Genomic DNA, 23666 nt, shown 5'->3' on the forward strand with positions numbered 1-23666 from the left:
CGGTCTTACAAAAGGCACCACCCTCACTGGGAACCTCGGGTGCTACCCAGGTTTAAACAGATGCTTTGATCTCTCAGCATTATCAGGCCATCCCCACAAAGCACCTAGCCCAGATTGCTGAGGCTATATTTGGCCTCGTACATCAAATCCATATACAAAGGAATGTACTTCTTTTTTTTCTTCTTCCTTGAAAGATTTCTTACCTTTCATCTCTCTCTATTCCTGCTCAAGCACAATGAAAACATCCCTTTACTCCCTCAAAACTTAATGCACGCAGGGCCCCACAGCTGCATGTGGACTAATATGAGCTAACTTGACAGTCAGAAGCCAAACTCTCAAAGCACGCGTTCAAATGCAGATTTCTAAACATTCAAGAACTGCAGCCGGAAGAGTCATAGTGGGAAGCCCACAGAACACAAATCTCTGTCTGGGTTTGACTCCACTCTCCATCTGCAGTTCCCTCCAAGCAAACACAAAAGGTGTTTTCTAAACTGCTCATCACCCTAGACCCAAATAGAACAAGTGCAGGGGTTGAATTACCTCTAACCCATGGAGAAAGTAGTGCTTTTGATCGCAGAATGGAGGTTTTTGGCAGGCTACCAGGGAGCTCCCCGTGTGGCTGCCTGTGTCATGCAGAACTGTATAGGGCTGGGAGGCAAACGTAGGACTCCTGCTGTGCCTACATATCAGCCTCTGTAAACATAAACATAGAAGGAAAACTAAGAAGGCAAAAGTATATCATGCCCGTGGTACATGCCGTATTTATTATTCTAGTGCATATGCTCTGAATAAAAAGATCTTTCCAGGGGTCCCACTGACATTTTCCTCCAAAATTAGGCCTTTCTAAATGCACAACAGCTGATGAGAATACTTTTGAAGTTTAAAAAGACCATATGCTGAGAAATCTAGCTTAAGAATGTCCACTTTTCTCTCACTGCTTTTCAGTTTTTCTATTCTCACTACGGTGTATTCAAAAGGGTGCCTTGTATGGTAGTCCTTAAAGAGAATAGAGCTCCCAGCCTCTTCAGTCATCACTTCCTGCCAGCTAGCACATTGCAGAGGAGGTGCATAGTGTGGGAATCACTTTCACATAAACTATCTCTGAAAAAAGGAATTTTGAGTATTTTATGTGTTTCTTCTCACAGTTATAACTTGATCATTACAAATTCAAAACAGACTGAAGAATAAAAATTAAATGGTTTTCTAAACTGTTTTGATTGTTCTACTTTTAAATTGTGATAAAGAATATCGTAATGATTGGAGAATAATGAGATAATTGGTTTGGTCCAGTTTCACTGTTTTGATTAAATTATATCCAAGTTTCATATGAAATATCTTCAGGGTAGTACTGGGAAGGAATTTGTATCTGTTATTACAAGCTGTGTGAAACGTTATTTTTTCTCTGAGCTTGCTCAGAGATTTCACCTTTTTTTTTTTTTTTTGAAAACAAAAGAGCAAATTTCTGTGTCTCACCTGAATTGGAAATCTCACATTTCTCTTCTGCTTTGAGACTCTGCTTTTTGCTCTTCATTCACAAAGAGCCCACATGCATGACTGAGATGAGAGCTTGTGCCAGGAGCAAGGCAGCTTCAAGACCAAAGAGCAGATTTATCAATAAAACAATAAAGAATAGAAAAACAAAAGCCACTTTAACCATACAAAATCATCATGCATTCATCCCCAGAGAATTTCACTCACTGCCATATTTGTGAACAAAAGGGAGAGGCGTACGCAAGGAAGAAGGACGGATTGACTTTCATGAGGTTGCAAAAGTGTAGCTAAGAGATTAAAAAAGGTTAGGATGGTGCTGTACCTATTCAGAACATTCAGAAGGTTCAGAGCATCCTCTTCATTTCCTGACAAAAAAAACCCAAAAACTTTTCTAATAACTTTCTTGGGCTAACTTTGTTAGAATTTAAAATGGGAAAATGCAGGAGAGAGGAGTTAATGCTTTCCTAGCTGCAATACTCTTATTCAAATGTACTGCAGAATGCTATGCTGATGACCCCAAAAATGGTTTAAAAAGATTTCTCAAAAGACACAATCTGTTCTGTTTCTCAGAATAAGCTATAGACACAGTGAAACAAGAGAAATATTATATAAAGATAATCCTAATTCATTTATTCTTTGAGTATTCTGTTTAAGACTTTTCTGTCTGAACTCTTCAATGTGAAACTTTTCCATTTACATATTTAATGGTCAGTAGTACTATTTGCACAGAACTGCTTTGATTTAAAAGTCACATGTATGAATACAGAAAAAAAAATCCAGGTGAGAAGAAACTAGATTCTCAGGAAACAAATGAGATTAATGGCAATTTAGGTACATTCTACCTTAATACTTTGCCTAAAAATGATTTTACACACAAGGACAATGAGAGAATTATCCAATGGGAAAAAGGAAAGAGCCACTAAAAAACACATTCCAGGTGAAAGCAAAACTGATTGTTTACTGGTGATACATATCTGAGATAATGTCCATTCCTTAATACTGGGAAAAATGCCTTTCCAGGATTACCTAAAGATAAATTCCACACTTATTCATTTATCTGATTACACCATGTCCTTCACCCTTCCTATACTATAATGTACTTTTTGAGGCCTTAAAGGGACTGTGATAAAGATGCAATTTTTAACATAGTCCAAGGAAAGTTCCATTGAATAGAGACATGTTCAGTAGGTTACACAACAGTTGGTAGTTGGCGGAAGATCGTACAGGTTGATCCTGATGATTCCTATGTATGTATTTCTGATAATACAAGGAAAATATATTAAGGGTGATGGTTCACATCTCTTTAGAGCACAATTTTGTGTTACATTGAAAATGTGTAAATACAGCCTCTATTCGGATATTTGCAGAATAAACATTAGCTATACAAAGCCTATACTAGCATTAGTATCAATGGAATTAGTCAAAGGGGACGTTTGTAGCATTTTATACTACCTTTGCACTTCTTTTAGGTACTGCAGTTCTCTTAGAGAGATATTCTCTTAGCTAAAGAATCTCTAAGTATCACAGGAAAAAGAAGGAAACTGTTCACATACCATTAAGAAATACAAAATAAAAAATTCTAATCCAGGATGAAGCATAATTTATCTTCATGGTATTCACATAGTTCCACCAACAGCAAATATTATTCCTACCGTTCAAACAAGATTTCAAGGGTTCTAAATTCATTTTGTGCAAACAAGCATTTTGAGTTTCATTTCTTACTTGACTGTTGTAAACATTAATAGCTAATGATTATACAAAGTTCACAGCATCTTATTTTAAGCTGATTCTCTGCAACATGATGAAAAGCTACTGCGTGTGAGCATCTCATTTCATTCATCTCTCATTTTGTTCTCCTGTCTGAGTCACTGAATCACTGGATTTCAGTCTTTAATAACTTATCGGAAGCCTGGTCAAAGAACGAAATGCTTTCAAATTCCCAGGCTTAACAGGAACTCAAGAATAAAAAGCACTTTTCAAGAAGTGCTCCGACCTGAGGAAGAATGCTGCTTTAGAAATATCTTGGACAACCTTGGACAAGCCCTATCTTGGACAATGTGTGTTTAACGTGGTAGTGCAAGCTACCCAGAGTTTGATAGTGATTTTAAGGAACTGAGGAAGTCATCAGGAAGTTGATATCAAAGCACAGTGGACTGGCTTCCTATTGAGCCTTGGTGAGCCTATTGAGCCTCAGCGAAGCAGTGGCCCCGGTCCTCGGACCATAGCGGTTCTGCCGGAGCAACGCGGGACTCGGGAGACCTGGACCCCCCTTGTCTGCCCTGGGAGCTTTGCCGGCCTGTGGAGCAAGCCGGGACTTGTGGTGAATGGGACTCATTTATCGTCCCCTTTAACAAAGTAAAGCACCCAATACATCACTGTTTTGAAGTTAACACTAGGTGGTAGACATAACTGGAAGAAATACAGACATTTTTGGAGCCATGTGAAAGACTTGCATAAAGCAGCACTTCGAATGTATTGTCTCTTATTCCCCACTATTTTGGCTGTGAGTTTTTTGTTTCGCAAGGTATCTTGCTGTTTACTCTGACAGTAAACAGAGTAACAACTGTTTGGTTTAACAAATTAATTAAAATATTTCTTCTTTTTTGAATCCAGTTTGAAGGCTGAAGAGATAGCCCTGTTTGGAGGGGAAGCTTGTAGCTGTAAGTGGAAATGTGTTCCACTTCCATGCTTTCTACAATTGCTTAGTTGGAGGAGGGAGAGTTTTCTACCTCCCTTCTAACCAATTCTCAGCATCCTGCTGTGTCAGAGCATATTCACTGATGTATAAAGACACTCACAGCTACACACTTGTGATACAAACTCTTCCGTGACTCCAGGCAACATGAGTGGGACCTTAAATCCCATTCCCTGATTCTTTTGCAAGAGGGTATAAGCAGAACACAGGGAAAATGTGAAGGTGAAGACAAAGTCAAGTAAGGAAAAAAGAACAAAATGGCAGGACTAGAGAGCATGCAGAGAAAAAAAAGTAACATGAAAGAATAAAAAGAAAAGAAAGATCACAGACTATGCACTGGAGAAGGGTAAAGCAAGGGAGGAGGTTACTAATAAACAAACGGAAGGAAGAAGATCCCTTCAAAACTCAGATTGATTGATTTATTTGGAAGGATGATTGCAAGGGGGACCTGTCCTTCACCGTTCTTCTCCAAAGATTGGACGGGAAAGCAGTGGAGGACCAAAGACTGAAAGGTGAGAAACACTTACTGGGAGTAGGAGGTAGAAGGGGAGCAGTGAACCTGCAAAAAAAATGGGGAGTAGTTGCTCCAGCAAGCAATACAGGACAAGAGTGAGAAGAGCACTCATCTAGAGGGAGAAGTGCAGAAGGAGAAGGGGGGTGCATCTTCCTTTTCCTTTTTGCAGGAAAGGAAACCTGATAAGTATTAAATGCTGAATTTGTGAATTAAATATACTATATAATTGTTTTACATCTTTCTATTAATAATTTTTGATCTGAATGAAATGACTGATTTTTTTCCTAGTAGAGCTGCATTTATAATGTATTTCAGAAGAGCTTTCATGGGGTACAAAATATATCCAAATAAAACCAACACACAGTGTATCAACTCCTGATATATAGATATAGATATAGATATAGATATAGATATAGATATAGATATAGATATAGAAAAGAAGATATCTTGATATCTTCTATATCTTTCTTGATATAGAAAAGAAGAATAACTTAAGAATGTAAAATAATAAAATGCATTTTTCTCTGTTCAACAAGTGCAACAAGTAATAAATGTTAACAGATTTTTCCTATTTTATTTTAAATAAATAAAAGATTACCAATAAGTTCCCTGGACCCTGGCTCCTAGCAGAAAATGGAAGATCACAATGAAAAGCATAGCAGGAAGATAGATGCTGACCACCACACAGCCTGCCTGTCTGGAAGCCAGGGGTACTACGAAATGGAGAGATTTTTTGAGATCTCCCATCATACATGAAACAGAGACAATCCAGCAGAACTTAATGACTTTAAATCATCTCAGCCAATGTGGACTGCTTATAGAGAGTGACAAAAGCAAAGGAGACTTTTTACTATTCTGTTTTCTAAACCTGATGCTGCATTTTCTCTTGCTGAAAATTTGCATGTTTTTTCAGAGCCTGTTTCTTCCTCACAATAAACAATGCCAAGCCTTCCTGCCAAAAAAATGTCCAAATGCTAAACAGTTGCTATTATAGTCATTATTATAACAGCAACTTTGAGCTGTGTGCTTTTAAATTATAATTATTTTACAAAAGATTTTTATGTGTCTTGATTGCAGTAATTATGATTCCATAACAGTAAATGTGTACTTAAAACGTCACGCTAGCCTAACGCTCCAAATAAATGAGTTCCCTTAGCTGACCTTCATATAAATGAGTGTTTTTCTTTGTATTGATCTGATTTACTATTCTAGGAGCATACCAGGATGTATTAAATAACTGATAAACCATTGGTTCAGTAAAAACATTACTATGGGGAAAGATGTGGAATAAAAAGGTTTTCTAGGAGAAGTGCTTCATGCAGACAATACTAGATTCTGTGTTAGAAATGAGCAGTTCCCTTTAGTCTCGTTTCTCATGTTTCTGCATTTCTCTGTTTTCTGTCATGGTTATGGACATTGAGAGAAATAAAGGGATGGAAAAGGGAAAAGAAATCTGAGTGACTGTGCCTGATGTAAAAGCTAGCACAGGTACTAGCAGTAAGTCTGCACCCAATGTAAGGATATAAAAGGGTAAAGAGAATGCACGGATCCAAGAAATGTGCTTTTTCAGCAACTGATCCAACAGGGAATGAGCACAGAAGCTGGCGCAGCAAAGGGACCCCCCAGCAGCGCCGCTCTCCCCGCTCGGCAGGAGGCTGTGGGACCCACGGCAGCACGTCCTGCTTCCCGCCAGCGCCACCCCGGGGGCTCTCAGTCCAAACCCAAAGCTCGCTGAGCTCACAGAAAAGCTTTTTTTTTTTTTTTTCTAAAAAAAAAAAAAAGAAAGAAATCAGGAAAAGGAAACAGGGAGCGACCTGAGAGGCGGGTAGCAGATTTCTGGCTCTGGCAGCATGCTCTTTTGTGCGCAGCCACAATGCGGCATTAACTTTCCAAGCGAGCCTCCCCATCCCCTGGAAGCCATCTGAGAGGCAGTGGTTGCCACGAGCTGTGGGAAAGGCGTAGCGAGGCCGGGCTCTGTGCAGCAGTTGGGATCAGAAACTCTATCAGCCATTGAGCAGAGCTCGTTGCGTGGCTCGCGGTGACACGATCGCATCCGGTTGCTGGCCCTTCCTGGGCTGCCTTGCCCAGGCCTTGGGAGAGTCACCCTGTTGAGCGAGAGAGGCTCCCGATAAGGCTCAAAGGGCAACAGTTCATGGGCAGCATTCCCTGCTCCCCAGAGGGAATGGGTGACCTGCCTGCCACGGTTGGAAGGAAACAAGGTTGTCTATTCAGGTGCGGTCAGACACGCACTATGTGTGAAGGGCCCCGGCAGTCCACAATGCTGAGTGGAGATACGAGAGGTTCATGTTTCTCTGTCGGGAGTTTTCACGGAGCAGAGAGGAGCGCCGCGGTTTTGCTGCACCGCTTCCACCTGACCATCAGCACAACTGTCAAGCATGGAATCACCGTTGACCTCATGGCATGAGGCTCCAAAATGTCGGAACAGAAACGACACAACCAGATTCGTTGGCAGGCTTGGGTCAGCAATGTTAGGACTGTGATGGGTCACTAAGTTCAAATGTAAAAACAAATCACTGAAAACTTGTGCATTAAATGGCCTATTACTGTTAATTGATCTGCCTAAACTCAGACAAAATACTTTGCTCTGAAAATACTATTTTGATGGATTAGTAGCATTTTGTAACAATCACTTAGTTTTTACCATCTATAGAGTGATGTCATATTTCACAACATCACTTTTACTTACAACCAAGTTTGACCAATGAATGTACCAAAGATAAACTGAAGTTCTCAATACAGTAAAGGACAGTTCCTATTAGAAATGACAATTGCAACAAGCCTATAATTGCTCTTGAGCCAAAAAGACCTCTTCAGAGTATATGCAATGTGATACACAGAGTGTTTATTCCACATACTGGATAAATTGCTCCCTATAACCTGAACCTTCCTCAGAATTAATATTTTTCATCATGATGAAACTGCCTGTTATTTTGCAAGGCAAAGGACTCACACTTGAAATTAATGATGATATTGCTGCCCTATTGCCCAGTGATTGATAGTATGGATCTTATCAAATCAGAAAAACAGCTTTAGTATCCTAGAAAACATTTCAGTTTGCCTGCTGTGTGTCCTTGCATTGATCAGAAAGCGAAACCTGGCTATGAGTCTAACTGGGAAAGTCAGGGTCTCAATCAAACACATGCATTTAACAAAGGGAGCTCCCAGAGGATGCTGTAATTCTAGACCACGTTACTCATTTTCCTTCAGTGGTTGTGGAGCGCAAGCAGAGCAGCGTAGTCACATGTTCTGGTAGCTGGCATGAAACAGTATTTCTAAAAATGTGTCCCTGACTCTGCATGTACAGAAAAAGGTGGCTGTAGTTAAAATGTCTGAATTAGAATGCTAAAATAACCCAGCATATAACCACAACTCACCAGGAATGAGTTTTTTTTTTTTTTTCCATTAATTTGCTATTGGAATAGAAAACGCAGATGAGTGAAGGGTAGTAAAAGCTGTCACACTTTGTCTTTAAATGTCTACCCCTGTACCCACTAAATAAAGGTGTTCTTACTGCGAACTAAGACTGGGACTTGTCCACAACTAAGCTTAGCACACAAAACTTTCTTACCTTATCCCACAAAAACATACATTCAGTCATTACACATTAATATTATCTAGATAAATTATCATCAAGCTTTCACAATATGTAATTTTAATTTCACTAATTATCATTAAGCACATGCTGTCCAGGAAGCAGAATGCAAAGTGATACCAGGGAAAGCTCTTCCCCTTGGCTTTGCTATCTGTTCGATGCATTGTTTCACTGCCAACATTTAGAAAAGAAAGACTTGAAGCATTTGGTTGAAAAGGAAATACCTGAGCTGTAAAGAATGACATGAGCTTCATTTACAACAGATTCTATGCTAGTTCAAATCAGGGGTATGTTTTTGAAGTAGATCTTTTGAGCTTTACTTTTGACTATGTTTTGAATAATATCATGGAGTGGTCTTAGCCAGTGCAAACTGGATTCCTTTAGGATAAAAGGAAATCAAAGCACTTGCTCCAAGCATCTATACCTGTTCCGTCCGTAAAATGTCGTGATAATTAATTCAGAGTAACCCTCCTGCAATGCACACAGGGCAAATGTCAGGTCCTCGGCACCGGCAGCCCATCCACTGATCCACTCTTGCAAGTTCTTCATGTTTGCTAACATAACATCCTATGTCTTCTTTGATGCGTGCAGTGCACATGTAAGTGTATAAGCTAAAGCTCGCTCTCCAGTCTGCTGACTTCAATAAAACATATTTACTTTCACTGCATCAGACCATAAAGTGCATCTATTGACATTTTTCACACTTGTCTGGCTGAACTCAGATATTTTTCAAATCCCACTGTGATAAAAAGATGTGAAAAAAAAAAGCCAAACCTCAATTTCTCATAATCATTTTAACATACTTGAAAAAAGAAGAGTCAACCAAGTGTCTCAGGAAAAAAATGCACCATGGCCCTGGGGAAATATTGAGGAGTCTAAGGCTTGCAATAGCTCTGCCAGTTATTTGTAGCTTTGTATTGATGAAATTTTAACTTTTTGAGCTTCAATTTCTTCATGGGTACAACAAGACATAAAAACATGATGGCAGTAGCAGTTCTTTTCAAATGGATTGGAGCTTACAAGGAAGTCATATGTATACCCTCATTTTGTCTCAGTTAACTGAAATTGGGGACATATTGCTTACCATGAATAAATACCTTCTTTTCTGAGAGTTTCATTTGAGTTTTGCCTGTGTGGAATAGTTTTCATTGAGTTTCAACAAAACTGCAACTGTCTATCTAAAACTCCAAAACTTTAAAGACTCAGACAGTACTATTTAAAGTGCTGATTTATTAATGTGAAGACTTTGTTTGCTTTGAATATTAAGCTTATTTCAGCTGGAATCCATGCACTTGCATGTTACATTTCTTGTCATCTAGGAAATGAAACAGTTGTAGTACACTTTGCTTCTTTTCCACTCACATTTACTACAACTGACTTCACAGGATTTTTGCTTGGTAGAGCTGGTCAGCTGAAAATAACAGCACTTTATGGCCGGGCTTCCACTCTGATCCCATCACCTGTTCCACGAAGGCACCTGAATACGTTGCTGAGATGCTTCAGTGCCTGATTTTGCCAGCTCCAACCAAAATGGGTTTGAACTTGCCCTGTTTGAGTGGGCTGAAGCCGCAGTGCCTGTAAGGACCAGGTTCGAGTTCGAGCCAGTCCTGGCATTTCCCAGCTTTTCAAGCCACCTGGTGCCTTGTCAAAGAAGGGCTGAGACTAAAGCCCAAAGCGCAAATGGAAGTGCTGAGCAAACAGGCAATACTGAGGGCACCACCAAGGCCTCACAAAGCTCCTCTCCGTTTCTATGGAACATTCTCTGAAGAATGTCAAAATTATGATGTCAATGGAAATTGGGTGGTAACACTGACGACTGCTGCTTTGTGTTACTTTAAAGATCAATAGTGCTTCCTTATATTTGTATTTGTAACCTAGAACGTTTTCAGTAGTTTTTATGTTTTAAGTTGCTCTTCCTAGCAACCAGTAGCACTACTGAGAATTACAGGTACGGTTTCTTAACCAGTAATGTTTTCAATCCTGTCCTAGTTCTGGTATTAAATAATGCATGCTAAATCTGTTAAAGTTATTGTATTTAATAGAAAATCCCTGTAGATGTGTATGAACTTAATGCATTATCAGGAGACACTGTACTAGTATTATCTGGTGACTTGTTTGTTATGCATAGCTATCCCAAAAAATGTCTACTGTAATGTATAGCATTGTATTCTTTATATTGTTTATTTTTCTTATTTCACAATCAAAGATACGTAAAGTGGATGTCAGGAACGGAAGAAGAGAGAGGAAAAAGAAAGAAAAATTTGAACAGAAGCATGTTGCCAAATGCTGGATCTTCTGCTTTTCCAAGCAGTGCGCAGACACGTCTGATCCTTACTGAGAGCTAAATAAAAGTTATCACCACTGAGCTGAAGCTAAGCTGCAAGGCTGAGTGTTCTTGGTTTCCTTTTGTCCCACTGAACAGCTCATCCTCTCTCACACGGTATTGCTAGTTTCTCATAAAGCCTCCTGGTGATGAAAGCATTAAATAATGACCTACTTTTGGATCACCTCAATTTGGGCCTGACCCCTGTTCCACTAAGGCAACAGGGATATTACCATTCATTTGAGCCGAGGGAGGGAGGAAGCCCCGAGGTGGGAAGTTTCACGGCAACCATGTCGGACTCCAAGGAGAAACATCTAACAAGCAGTGTGCTAAAGGGCAAAGGTCTGCTGAGAGGGCAGCTCCAGCCCCCCTGCAAATTGGTCAAAATATTTAAAAACAGGGCCATGAAAAATAATGGTGAGATAGATACATAAGCATCCCAGTATAACAAAACACAGCAGGTGGTGTTAAAGAGGAAGGATGATTTCTGACAGCAGTCAATGACTTTTCTTGCCTTTTTTTTTTTAATGAAGCAAATAAGGCAATTCAGATCTTTCTTTTCTTTCTTGAGTCAGAACCCTAAGATCAAAATTCTGCAATTCTGTCACAATGCAAACTTATGTTAATCACAAGCATGGTTGCTTTTTATTGAAAGATATTTTACTCTGCATTATACATCATTACTTGAAATACAGTTAAATTAGCAGAGCCATTGCTGCCATTTTGTGGAAGTAACACTGCTCTTAATTTTCCTCCTTACCTGGACTTATTTATTTTTGTCCACCTATAACCTAAAGACTATTTCTACAGATTCCTAATGGCTCTTCAGGAAAAACAGTAAAATTCACATCCTCTATAAATAAGCTTCTTAACATATAGAGTTAAAATAAAATTGTATAAAATTTAATCTGCAGTTTCTGTTCCTCTTAGAAAACACACTTAAAAACGTCATGAAAAGATGGACTGAATTACAATTCCTGAATATTTTAAGTGGATTTGACCAACATTTATAATGAAAATGCCCTCTAAAAACTGAAGGAAAGTCTCTGGAATTCCACTGCCTTTCGTCCCCTAGCATCTTTTCAATAGCACAAACTTTTGAATGTTAAGAAAATGAAAGGCCCCTTATTTTGCAAAAGTGGATACTTTTCCCTTTATCATGCATTCCATGCTGGTGAAACAGGCTGGATGGAGCTTAGCATCCAGTGAGGTTAAATTGCTAAACAACAGGCAAGTCTCATCTTGTGTGTTGAATATCTACAAGAAACACACAAAGAATTGGAGCTGATTATGTTTTTTCTCTGCTCGTGATAGTGCTCCAGTTGCTTCTGTGAGATATGCCTGGTTCCCCGCCCTGGGAAGAGCAGGCTTCTGAACTGCAAGAATTAGAAAGTACCTGACAGCCTCAAACCGTGTCTAACTCTGGAGCCAACTAACATGCTCACACACTTTAATCAGTTATTTTGAAAAGCCAGGAATCGCGTTACATAATTATGCTCAGGCTTTCCAGTTTTCTGGTCTGGAATATCTGCTCAGGAGAACTCCAGCCTCCTCTGCTCTGTGTGTTGGGATGTGTGTGTATTGGCACATGTGTGTGCTGGGGTGTAGGTGTGTTCGAGGGTGTGAGAGTGTTGGAATTTGTGTATTGGTGTGAGTGTTGGGGCGTGCAAGTGTTGGGGTGTGTGAGTGTTGGGGTGTGCGTTGGTGTGTGTATGTGTGTGTGTATTGGTGTGTATGTTGGGGTGTGTGAGTGTTGCAGTGTGTGTATTGGTGTTTGTGTGGGTGTGTGGGGGAGGGTGTTGGGGGGTGAGTGTTGGGCGGTGTATTGGTGTGTGTGTTGGGGTGTGTGTGTGCTGGGGTGTGTGTTGGGGGGCATGTGAGTGTTCAGGGTGTATACTGGAGCGTGTTGAGGGGGTGTGTTGGGGAGGTGTGAGTATTGGGATGTGTGAATTGGTGTGTGTGTTGGAGGGTGTGCGTTGGTGTGTGTGTGTATTGGAGTGTGTGTTGTGCGGAGTGTGAGTGTTGTGGTGTGTGTCTTGGTGTGTGTGTGTTGGTGTGTGCGTGAGATCCTGCAGCTCTCCCTGGGCTCTGATTTGGCATTTCTAATGAAGCTGAACTGACAAAGCGTGAAAGTGGTCTAAAACGAAAAACAAAGCGGGTGGCCTCACTTTCAGTGTGCCAAGACTAATCAATATTCCGGGAGCTCAGCTTTCCCCACTCTTCTCATGTGTTTTTATTTTTTTCAGAGCAGGGCTAATAGTCCCCGCCCCTTTCCTTAAGTCCCAGTGATAGTAAATCGCTGTATTCCCGGGCACATGCAGACTGTCAGTTTTCTCTGCCTGCCGCTCGCTGAACGTTGCTGCTCTGTTGTATTTGCTGGAGACCCCCTGTCTGCTCTGCCCCGCGGTCCGGCCACGCTGGAGATCTGAGAAGGTGAGCCGGGCGCTCGGTTCGGTGGGGTTTCCAGCATGGAGCCTTCCTTTTTCACCCTCCGCCTTCGTGTTTCACTTAATGTAGCGTGCTTTTGGGCTATCCTACGCTGCTCAATGATCCTGGTGTTAGAAAGGATGGATTATCTGCAGTAATGGTCTCGGAAAGAAAAGGCACTGTGAATGAATCTTAGTTTTTCTGCAAAATACAGAAAACTAATTGTTGTGAGCGGAGTCCTCCCGGCACACAGACATCGTGTCTGCGGGCTCGGCCGCTTGCTGCTTGCACTATCCCACCCAGGCTAAACGTGTGTTCGCTCTCCAGGCAATCCACTCCATTTGGCTAAAATTCACACTGAATATTACACTAATGTGCCAATCTTCAAATCGGCAGTAATTCAGAAAGCAGTGATCAGATCCCATCCACACAATGTTACTACATGGTATTTCCCCAAAAACATGCTGTTTTAAAACCCAGTGTATTTAGACTCTAAATGTTTCCTGGATTTTTGTATTTAAGGAAGAGATTTAGTAAGATGCTGGAGTTGTACTATGTGTAAATGGAGATATATTTTAGCTGCAGCAGCTAACTCTATCCATTTATGAATTTCCATTTTCTTCAGAAAACCTGCCTGTGTATTAATTAATGCTTCAGAAAAATGGATTCTCAGTCTGAAAACACCTTTGTACAGATTCCATTAAAAATAAATTCATATTGAGCAGCCACAAAATTGTTCATTTTAAATGAAAAATATAATAATGCCCTAGTGAAGCATTTTGAATATTAAAGTATTTTGAAGTCAATTAAGTGTGTGATTCTTTTTAAATCAGATTATAACCCCATAATTGCTCCCAGGCAAAGCTAGCTATTGCTTTGCGATGTGAACTTGCATTACAGTCTGCAATGACAAGCTAAGTGGGATGCAACTTGTGATGTTTTACAGATGTGCTCTGAAGAGTCTATACACATCAAAGATGAATATTATCAACATAAAAGTGTCAAAGGCATATCTGCTAAATAGTAGCTGAGGGATAAATAAACTCTTCCTGCTGTGTTTTGCCACGTGAAAAGAAGGAATTCAGCCAAAGTGTTCAACCATTTAAAAACATCTGAATTCAAAATGTTTTAATTGCTCCAGTTCAATCACAATATTTCTATCCCATGACTAGCATGACGGGAAGTTAGATTTTTTTTTTCAGATAACATGTGCCTGCTAAATAAATGGAACTTAGGCCTGACAGGTGGTTTTAAACATACTAGCACCTTATGTTTCTATTAATTTTATCACTTTCACCTTGTTATATCTCTAGTAACTGCAAAAAAATTACTGTTGCATTTTATTAGACTGACAGGAAATTCAGAATAATTTCTGAAGGCGCAAAACACTTACCTGAATGGTGGCATAAAATTTTTCTTTCAAAGAGTTCTTCTAACAATAATAGAGGTTATTTACCAAAAATAGACATCATAAACGTAGATATTACAAATAACAGAAGTCTTACTGAAACATGAAGAATATTTGCTTCCATGCGACCATTTGGCTAATCATTCCCCTGAATCTTATTGTGATATTTGATATTTCTTGTCTTACAGCTTTCTCCAGTGCCTCCCAAGGAGAAGAGTCTCTCACTTTTTTGAAGGGATTTTGACAGCAGTAAACTCTAAGAGAAAATTTTCTGCAAGACAGATGACGAAAGGTAACGGAGAAGATCCCAAAACTGGAAGTAGGATGGAACGCTTTCAACAAGGAGTCCGGAAACGTACACTTTTGGCAAAAAAAAAGGTGCAGAGCATAACAAAGGATGATGTTAAAAGTTATTTATTGAGGAATGCCTTTGTGCTCTTCACCATTGTTGCTGTCATTCTCGGTGAGTAATTTCTTCAGTAAGAATATTCTGTTCTCCAATGTGTTTGACAATGACAATTTGCTCAGACAATCTGCATTACAAATAAGACCCCAAATTCTTCTGCACTGATAAGAATGCTCCGGCTTGGAGAGTTTGCGCTTTGACAGCTGCATGTTGACCTTTTGTGAAGGGCCATTTCAATTATTCCAATATTCCTAAGGAGAATTTTGGTGAAAGCAACCATCCATTTTATGGGTTCTTCTCTTAAAGAATCAGAAACAATAACTGAATTGAATATTCTCAACAAAATCTTTTTCAATGAAAAACAGTTGCAGCAAAATGCTCAGGATATAAACTTTACTTGAGTAATTTATGCAAAATTAGCATCTTGCAGTGACAATCAGAAATCGTCAATAAATTAAATGAAAATTAAAAGATTACTTATTTCTGGGCTGATTTAAATATTAGAGCCTAGATCTTTTCACTTTTCCCCCACCAAGTGGCAAGCAGCAAGCACAAGCTTATCCTCTCCCAGTGGTTCACAATCTTACACATGCATCTTTCAAATGCAATTAAGGCAACGGTAGAAATGCTGCGTGTTTAAGGACTGCAAGATAGCATCTGATTAGATGCCTTTTTAGGGTGTATGGAGAGGAATCCAGAACATCAAACAGCATTTCGATTTGGAATGCATGAAAATGTTAACTAAAATATAACTCTGTATTTCAAATGTACTTAGGCAGACTTTTTTTTTTAATCAAAATTTGAATTATAAAATTAAGTGATCATTTTTGGTCATTTTCCTTAACTTCAGATTAAATTTCTAAATGAGGCCATATGTTCTATGAAATAGTACTGCTTATAATGTAGGCAAGAATATTCGGGTTTTCCCATACTATTTTCTTTTTAATTTTATAGTCAATTTAAAATATAAAACTGTGAATCTACTTAACAAAATCCAAATGTACATCTGTAGATAAGGGCACCTATCCTACACTTACATAGGTCCTAATGTCCATGAGGAGACTATTCCAAATAAATTTGCATGCCAGCTTGCTAAATCTCTTTTAGGAATTAGAAATTTGAAGACTTATCCATTAGCATTATTTGATAGCACTTCTACAGGTTTATTTTAAATTAATTCTGGTTTCTATGTTCTTTCTGAGAGGGAATGTAGTAATTTTCATAAGGGTATTTTTTTATTTTATTTGCTACTATACCAAGAACATAATTCTCTCATATTTTTATCAGTAGTATTTGAATGCAAATGCTTTTCATTTCTAAATAATAATTTGTTTGATAAAAAAAAACACTTTATCTTAGTATCAGGAAACAAAATGTAGGTGTTTTATGTACAGTGTTCAGGTGATGCAGAAAACTAAACAGGTGATGAGATATTGTCTAATTGCAAAGCACTACAATTCATAGATTGGCATCGGTCTAAAGCAGACAGCAGCACCAAAGTACTTGTGCCATTTTTTCGCTGTCATCTAGCACCAGTGTGATTCCCATCAGCCTGGCAGTGTGGGAAGAGAAATGTGGGCTGAACAAGTGTTTTTACTGTTATTGCATGTTCCAAATGGCTCTAGACAGCTAGTCTGCCCACGGCTCCTCTGCCACCTGCAGCAGGGCAGCGTTACCAGTAAAGCTAGAGCACACGCCGGAGAAATTACTAAAATATGCAGCACTGCTCATGAGCCCAGAGATGTACTGGGTGTAATAGCTAGAAAAGAATCCTCTCATTACTATGATGGAGTAGTCCAGGATTTTCTCTCTCTCTCTCTTTTTTTTTTTTTTTTGTGGCATAGTTTTACAGTGTATATAAATGATAAGAACCACAAGTTGACACCTAGTTGCCCATAAAAAGGCTAAAACTTACTTTTTTGGAAGGCTTTTTTGCTGTTGTGGAAATACTCACAAAGGAATATTAAGAGTTTGGGAGACATTCAGTAGTTGAACTGCTTCTGTCTAGTTTGGCAAGAACTGAAATGTTGTTGTCTCTCAGTTGGCTGGTGGGCTCTGGAAAAGCAGGTGGTCAGCTTGAGCCTCTTCCTAGCCAGCAGGAATCAGCCCACCCGTTAGCACCACAAACTGTGTTATCAGAGATGCCTGCGTGTGGATGTACATGGAAACCAAACCGTGCTCCGGTCAGGGTTGAATTGTTTACAAGAAACGATGCTTAATGTTGTCTGTATCTGCACAGACTGAGGATATCAATTTCTAGGGCTGCCAGTCCAGCAGTTTTGATCAGTGAGCAAAAACAAAAATTAAGCTTAAAGGAGAGTAGCAGCGCTTCAGAAACATCTCCTTCAAGCCTCTGTTGTCAAGGAACTGAGATGAAAAAGCCCATTTAACGGGGCATTTCTGACTCTGCTGAGCAGGATTGATGCTGGTAGAGGTTAAGTGGTTAAGTGGATAGGATCATATGTCTTAGCCCTAGCACCTAGAACAGGCGCTTGGTTTGGTCAGATGAGTCGCGTCTGTGGAGCCAACACTTTGTTATGAAGTGGGTATCTGCAACATGTGTGTGTTTGTTTTTGCACACTTATATTTTGTAGGCAAAGATTATCTGGCATTCATATGATAAGAAGAAACGTATCAATTTATCAAACTTCCGCTGATACTCTGAGGAAAAATGACCTCACTAGTTGCTACAATATAGAAACATTAAATCTTTCTTCTGAAGGTACCTGAAACTGCATTATATCGGAATAACTAGAATTACATACATGCTATTCTCTGTTTTCTAAAAACCTTGGAAAGAGCTTTCTGACTTGATGTTTTGTGTACGTAGGGCCAGTCTAGCATTTCATTATCATCATTTTGTTGTTGTCCTTAGTGAAATTTGAACTGCTTTCAAGCCCTTTGAGAAACTTTGAGAAAAACATGAGTGAGTTATGATGAAGTTTCTTAGCATACCTAGAAATATTAAATTAGGTTTTCATGGTAGATCTTGGCAACAGCCAGTAGCCCGGAATTGTGTGAGGTGATTTGGGAAGCTGATTGTTGGTGGGTTTTGAACAGCAGAACAACCAGCAGTTGCACAAGGTAGGCGAGAGGTCTTGGTGGCCGTCAGGAAACATGCAGCGAGTCTTACAACCTGGAAGTGCTAATCAAATTAATAATTTCTGAATGCCAAAGAAACTCCTGTGGATTTGAACACTTGCACTGAAGGAAAGATCAAGTCATACAGAGATCACAAGAAGCTGTCCACAGAGAAATACTGTTTTAACGGAGGTACCAGTGATGCAGAGGGAGGCTAGGGAACAAGAAATACAACAGGCTGTTTCTGCAGTACTGTAAAGCCATCACCGTGCCAAAGCTTTAGCTAAAATCCTCTTTACTGCCAAAGTCCAATGCTGTAGCTGTCCAATGGGACATGCAAAGGGACAGAGATGGGTCCAAGTCTGGGTGACAGCCCTGATTTCTGGCTACCTGTGGAGCACGAGGCTGCCTGCATCGGGGAAGCTTGTCCTCAGTAATTGCTGGCAATGTCACAACAGATGAGACATATAGATAAGACCATAGATATAGTCCAAACCAACCAGACAAGTCATACGTAGGATTTCAAAACTTTTTAGCCTCCTTAAAGAAGCAAATTAAAAATATAAGAATAAAAAACAGGAGAGATGATGGGCATTACCAATGTCCCCATATTTCTGAAACAGCAGTTAAATAAAGCCTGTAGATAATCCTTCATACTACACAAAACAAAATAAAAGGACAATCTGAACAGTGAAAAGCTATGCAGAAGTTAATTCTACTATCTTAACACACTACTCCTCTGATAATTTATAATGAGTCCTGAAAAGAAAAAAATATCTAATATACAGGTAAAGAGAACCTCTGGATAGGGCCCTTGAAGAAAAGGTAAAATCACAATGTGTCAAAACCGATCTTTTCTGTTACTGGCAGACCCTCTGACATGCCTGGAGAAGGGTATTTGAGCCCATGATGCACCGACTCCAAACTGACTGTGCTTAAGGCTGCCTTGATAAAAATTGCATGAGAACAAAACAAAGATCTATCATCGTAGGAGAAAAAGCTGTAGGAGCTGTAAGAGCAAAACATAAAGAAAGAAATCAGACTAAAGGTTAAGAAATACAAGAAAATAAAGATGGTTTAGGGACAATGAGGGAGAAATTAATTACATTTATGCTGAACTCAGAAGCTCTCTGTCCCTGTGCCCTCCTAAGGAACCTGCTCACCACAAATGCTATTTCTCACTCATCCTAGTAATTTTCCTAGTAATAACATGAGAACATTGCTAACCAAACCTTGATTCTCTTTGAAGTTACAAAATGTTTATAATTTGAGGAAAAATGTAAAAAGACACTGTAAGGATCTCAGAAAAGCAAAACTATTAAAAATCTACAAGTGATGACACCTTTTACAAAGGAGAAAAAGAACAGAAACAGTCAAAGAACTTAATTCTGCTACCAAGCAGTCAGTAATAAGAAACAGAGACTGTGAAATATGAGTTGCAAACTAAAATTATTAGGCTAACTTATTACCATAATCTTAATTTCTTATTGTACACTTTGATGTTACTGAAATGAAACACTTGTTCTGGGACTGCCATACATGCCACAGAATAAGAGTATACTCGGCTGTTTTTTGAATTACACTGTACATCTTGGGGACGGTAACTATACAGACATTAGAAAAGGTAGAAAATGACCCAAAAATACAGCTTTGCTACTTTCCTATTTGTCTTATTGGTTAGATTGTCAAATCAGTGAACCGTGGTGCTGAAGAGTACTACACCTGAGCCACCATAAAGCAGGCCAGGGAAACATTCACTGCACTTCAGCTGCGGATGGTGCAAACATAACACCCCAAAAAAACCTTGGGGGCTTCTTGGTGCTTTCCAGCATCTGAATTAAAGGGGAATCAGTTAAACTGATTAATGCAGCACCCTGTCTTCTAAAGCAGATCCGAAGGCTGTCCTGGGTGGAACCACAAGAGAGAGGCAGTTGGGATGCTTATGTGACCCCGTACAAGATTTTACTGAGAAACATCCCTGCGACAGGAGTAGAAGAGGGCAATCACACCATCAAAAGATTTGTTAAAAGAGAAACAGGGTTAAGCTTCACAACCGTCAAGAAAGGATTTTGTGTTTGTGTGACTGTCAGGTGGGACCAACCGGCGCTGTAGCCGTGCGGGGTTTGCCGGTTCTCTCCTCCTCGGGGTGTGCGGGCGCTGCCGTCACTATGGCGACCGCGGAGCAGCACAGAGTCCCGAGCAGGGCGCCAGGCCGAGCGTGCGGGGTAAATGTCTAACGGGGTCGAATTCTCGACCCTCGCTACGGACAGCGAGAAGCAACCAGAATGCCTCGAGCGGGGCACATTGAAGGTGTAGCCCAAGAAAGCAGGTTTAGTTGTTCATGAATTCCTGAAACTTTCATTCCACTGGCTTAAATTTCTCACTTACTTTCTTACTTTCTAAATCTCTTTAGGTGTATTGAGACTATGTATTTGAAAATTCGTCTAAAGAAAAGTAGTATTAAAGAATGGTTAATGAAGAAATTTAATGTTTTGGCTTTTAGTAAGGCTGCTATAAATAAGTATTCTGTACTATAGCATTGACTTTTAGATCAGGATACATAGCACCTGGGAGAGGTTTTCTTTTTCATTCATCATTTTAAAAAATGTGCTGATGTTCTGGAATCAGCAACTGTGCATAAAATAATCTGCACAGCCATGAGTGGTGTATATCCTCTATCCATTCTCCCAGTTACTTAAATTTACTAAAAATTGCACTCTTTTTTTTTTTTTTTTTCATTTGGTTTCAGGTTAGAACTTGGCATCTTTCTGATTTACCATCTTCTGCCACATATTTGTTGCCCAGCATAACACAGCTTAGTTCATCCTGGAGCTTTGAAGCAACAAAAAAATGCAAATGTTAAATAGGAAAATAATCAGGAGCCAAAGGATTTCTTCTGCATGAACTAACTTCTCAAAATTAATTGCTCACACAATATAGTATGATACATACAATGCAGATTAGAAAATAACTAGGCTTCTGACCAAGGAGCTTTGAATTCAATCATTGACACAACAAAAATAATAGAGTGTACAGAATAGGGAAGCCAGAGAATTTTTCTAAAGAAAGAGCTGGTTTACTCCATTTATCACACCAAACCTACAAGCTTGAAATTTCACTGACATTGTTTGGACTTTCAATATACATCATGAAACCACGGTGTGGATAAGTTTTTAAAAAATATGCAAAGGTTTAATTTGAAGCCATATTTTATAAGGCATTTTTGAACAAAAGAGGAAAATAATGGGTCCAGGAACTACAGCAGGCAGAGAAAATCAGAAGGGTAACAAAAGAATCAGAAGCATAGCAAAGTGTTACTGCTGGCCATATGCTGTAGTTGCCCTCCCATGTCCTTCCTCTTAGCATAACTACACTCATCTTTTGGATCTTGGCTAATTTCACAAATGGATGAAATACAGAGTTTGTCTCACGGATTTTCCTGTTTGAAATTTGACATGTCTACATACTTCTATTGGCATGAGTAGAAGATGATAAATGAAAATCATGTTGATAGATACATCCTCTGAGCCTGGTTTCCACCATTTACTGTAACGTGACATAACTGAAAATTAATTTATTGAAGAAAAGTCTACTAAAGACAGGGTTTAAGCATTAAGCACCATTTATACTGAAGCATAAACTGCTCATTTAAATAGGTTCAAGTAAATGCTCTGTTTTTAGGACTGAATTTAAAAAAGACTGTCTTTGTATAGCAAGGCCAATAATCAGGGAATTCTTGGGACTAGCAACTGAAGGCAGCTGGTAAATAAGATTACTGTATACATTTTGATGTATTTCAAAATCATGTTGACTTAGGAATACACATATGTTAAACAGGAACCTACAATCTATTCCTTCAGAGCCTAAAATGTAAGCAACAGAGCCTGCATATAGACCTCAAATTGCAAGAGAAGGTATTTTTACTCCTACAACAGGTAGGAAATGCAAAAAGGTGGCCTCAGAAGTTTACAAGCTAAATGTGTAACTGTCTAAAATTTGCCAGGAGACAAAAAAATAAGCAAGATTACATTCCATCTCCCACTCCTTTCTGGGTGAGTCAGGACCATGCCAGCTATTTGTCCTCAATCAAGCTCCGGAGGCACAGAGCCCTCATGTTAGGAACGGTGTCACCAGCTCTTGAGGAACTGACTCACCCTTTCCCTTTCAGAGGCATGAAGGTTCCTGGAGGATGCAATTCCACTGTTCCTTTTAAAGCTGTGTCATTGTACAGAATGAAATACAGGACTTCCTGTAAAGGCAAATACTGACACCAAAAGAACAAGAGACCTAATGGTCAAAACATACACCCACAACAGGGAATCCAACGTACTGAGATAATCCATGGAGCAAGAACAGGAACGCAGGGTATCCCACATCCACTTGCATGTGTGTGCATGCACACGTGCCTAGTTTCTGGATCCCTTGGACTTTGACTGGATACAGCGATTCTGGGAAAAAAAAAACATGAGCAGAACTGTGAGAAGTGAAGAGTCTTTCAAAGCAAATGGACAAGCACCCCTTACTCCTACAGATTTCCAGAACTAGGCCATTTATCTAGAGAGAATTTCAGGGTCACAATTTTGGACTTAGACAATTAACATATAAGTATTGCTCCTGATGCCATTGTCCCTTTGCCATTTTTGTAACCTTTAGGACAGGCAAGTTTGGGCATTCTGAATAATGTCTAATGGTGAGAAGTATTGTTACCTATATGGAGGATACATCTTAATTGTCATGGTAGAGCATTTCAGAAACACAGACTACCCCCTTTAATCTTCAAATGACTTAACTCGTAAGATGTTAGGCACTGAAGAGGCTTGCCTGAGACCTCTTTTAACTAGCTAAAATAACACTATGAAATTCATATGTTGAAAGGGCTGTTAGCCAGTAAACTTAACAGATAGATAGTTCTAGTTGTAGATAGTTTCATCAGACCATATTAAGGTTTTCAGAGATGAAATAACTCAACTAACAAAACCAGCCACATCTACAAAGATAGAGGGTGTCTGAAAGTCAGATGGGTCTGAAAGTATAATAACCCCAAAAATGATAACACAATTCTATGAATTAGTCATCAACCTGCATTCCTTATCACAATAATTCACCAAATGATAAATTAAAAATAAAAAAAGAATTACAGTAATAAGAATTACAGCAATGCTTAACCTGATAAGACAACAGTCTTATCTATTCTACTACAGGAAATCTTTTCTCTCAGTCTATTCAGGCTGTATGTGTCAGCAAAATACTGGATAAAAATTGACCTTTAACATCTTTTAAAGATTTTAAAAATACCTCATAACTCAAAGATAACTCGCATCTGCCACTAGGTATGAGTTGGCCTATCAACACTAAACTATATTAACAGAGGGCTTTGTAGGAATGAATCTCTAGCTCCCAAGAGACAGGAATGAGTAATTTCAATGTCACACAAGTTATAGTGCAATACAAGGAAGCCAGGTCTACAATTAACTGCTTTAGTAACGTATGTCTAAGGTGGAATTCCGAAAATAAGTAAAGGCAACTAGCAAGGTCTAACCACATGTCTCTTAAAATACACTAGAAATTCTTTGGAGTTGAGTTCCATTCCCTGGGTATGTTTATACAAACTTCTTGGCACTAAGAGATCTCAGTGTCATTGACTGTGACTCCTGAGCATTACTGTACTGTAAAAAAAGACAGTAATAAAGATGGGCATCTGAAACTGT

At 39.3% G+C, this 23666-nt stretch overlaps 1 protein-coding gene and 1 pseudogene across 1 annotated transcript in view; one reads left to right on the forward strand and one right to left on the reverse strand.

Annotated features, from left to right (window-relative positions):
* The window catches only part of LOC148593139 (uncharacterized), a 268178-nt pseudogene that overhangs the window by 76145 nt on the left and 168367 nt on the right, over positions 1–23666 (reverse strand).
* Positions 12904–23666, forward strand: part of SLC1A3 (solute carrier family 1 member 3) — a 59024-nt gene continuing 48261 nt past the window's right edge. The window contains exons 1-2 of the mRNA XM_088532106.1: positions 12904–13069; positions 14660–14934. Of these exons, the coding sequence (XP_088388232.1) occupies positions 14754–14934 (181 nt within the window). The 5' untranslated portion in view covers positions 12904–13069; positions 14660–14753. The remainder of the gene's footprint in view (positions 13070–14659; positions 14935–23666) is intronic.

Source organism: Tinamus guttatus, unplaced genomic scaffold, assembly GCF_059628265.1.
Source record: "Tinamus guttatus ecotype Peru unplaced genomic scaffold, ASM5962826v1 Tinamus_guttatus_pri_ptg000455l, whole genome shotgun sequence".
NCBI classification, from domain to species: Eukaryota; Metazoa; Chordata; class Aves; order Tinamiformes; family Tinamidae; genus Tinamus; species Tinamus guttatus.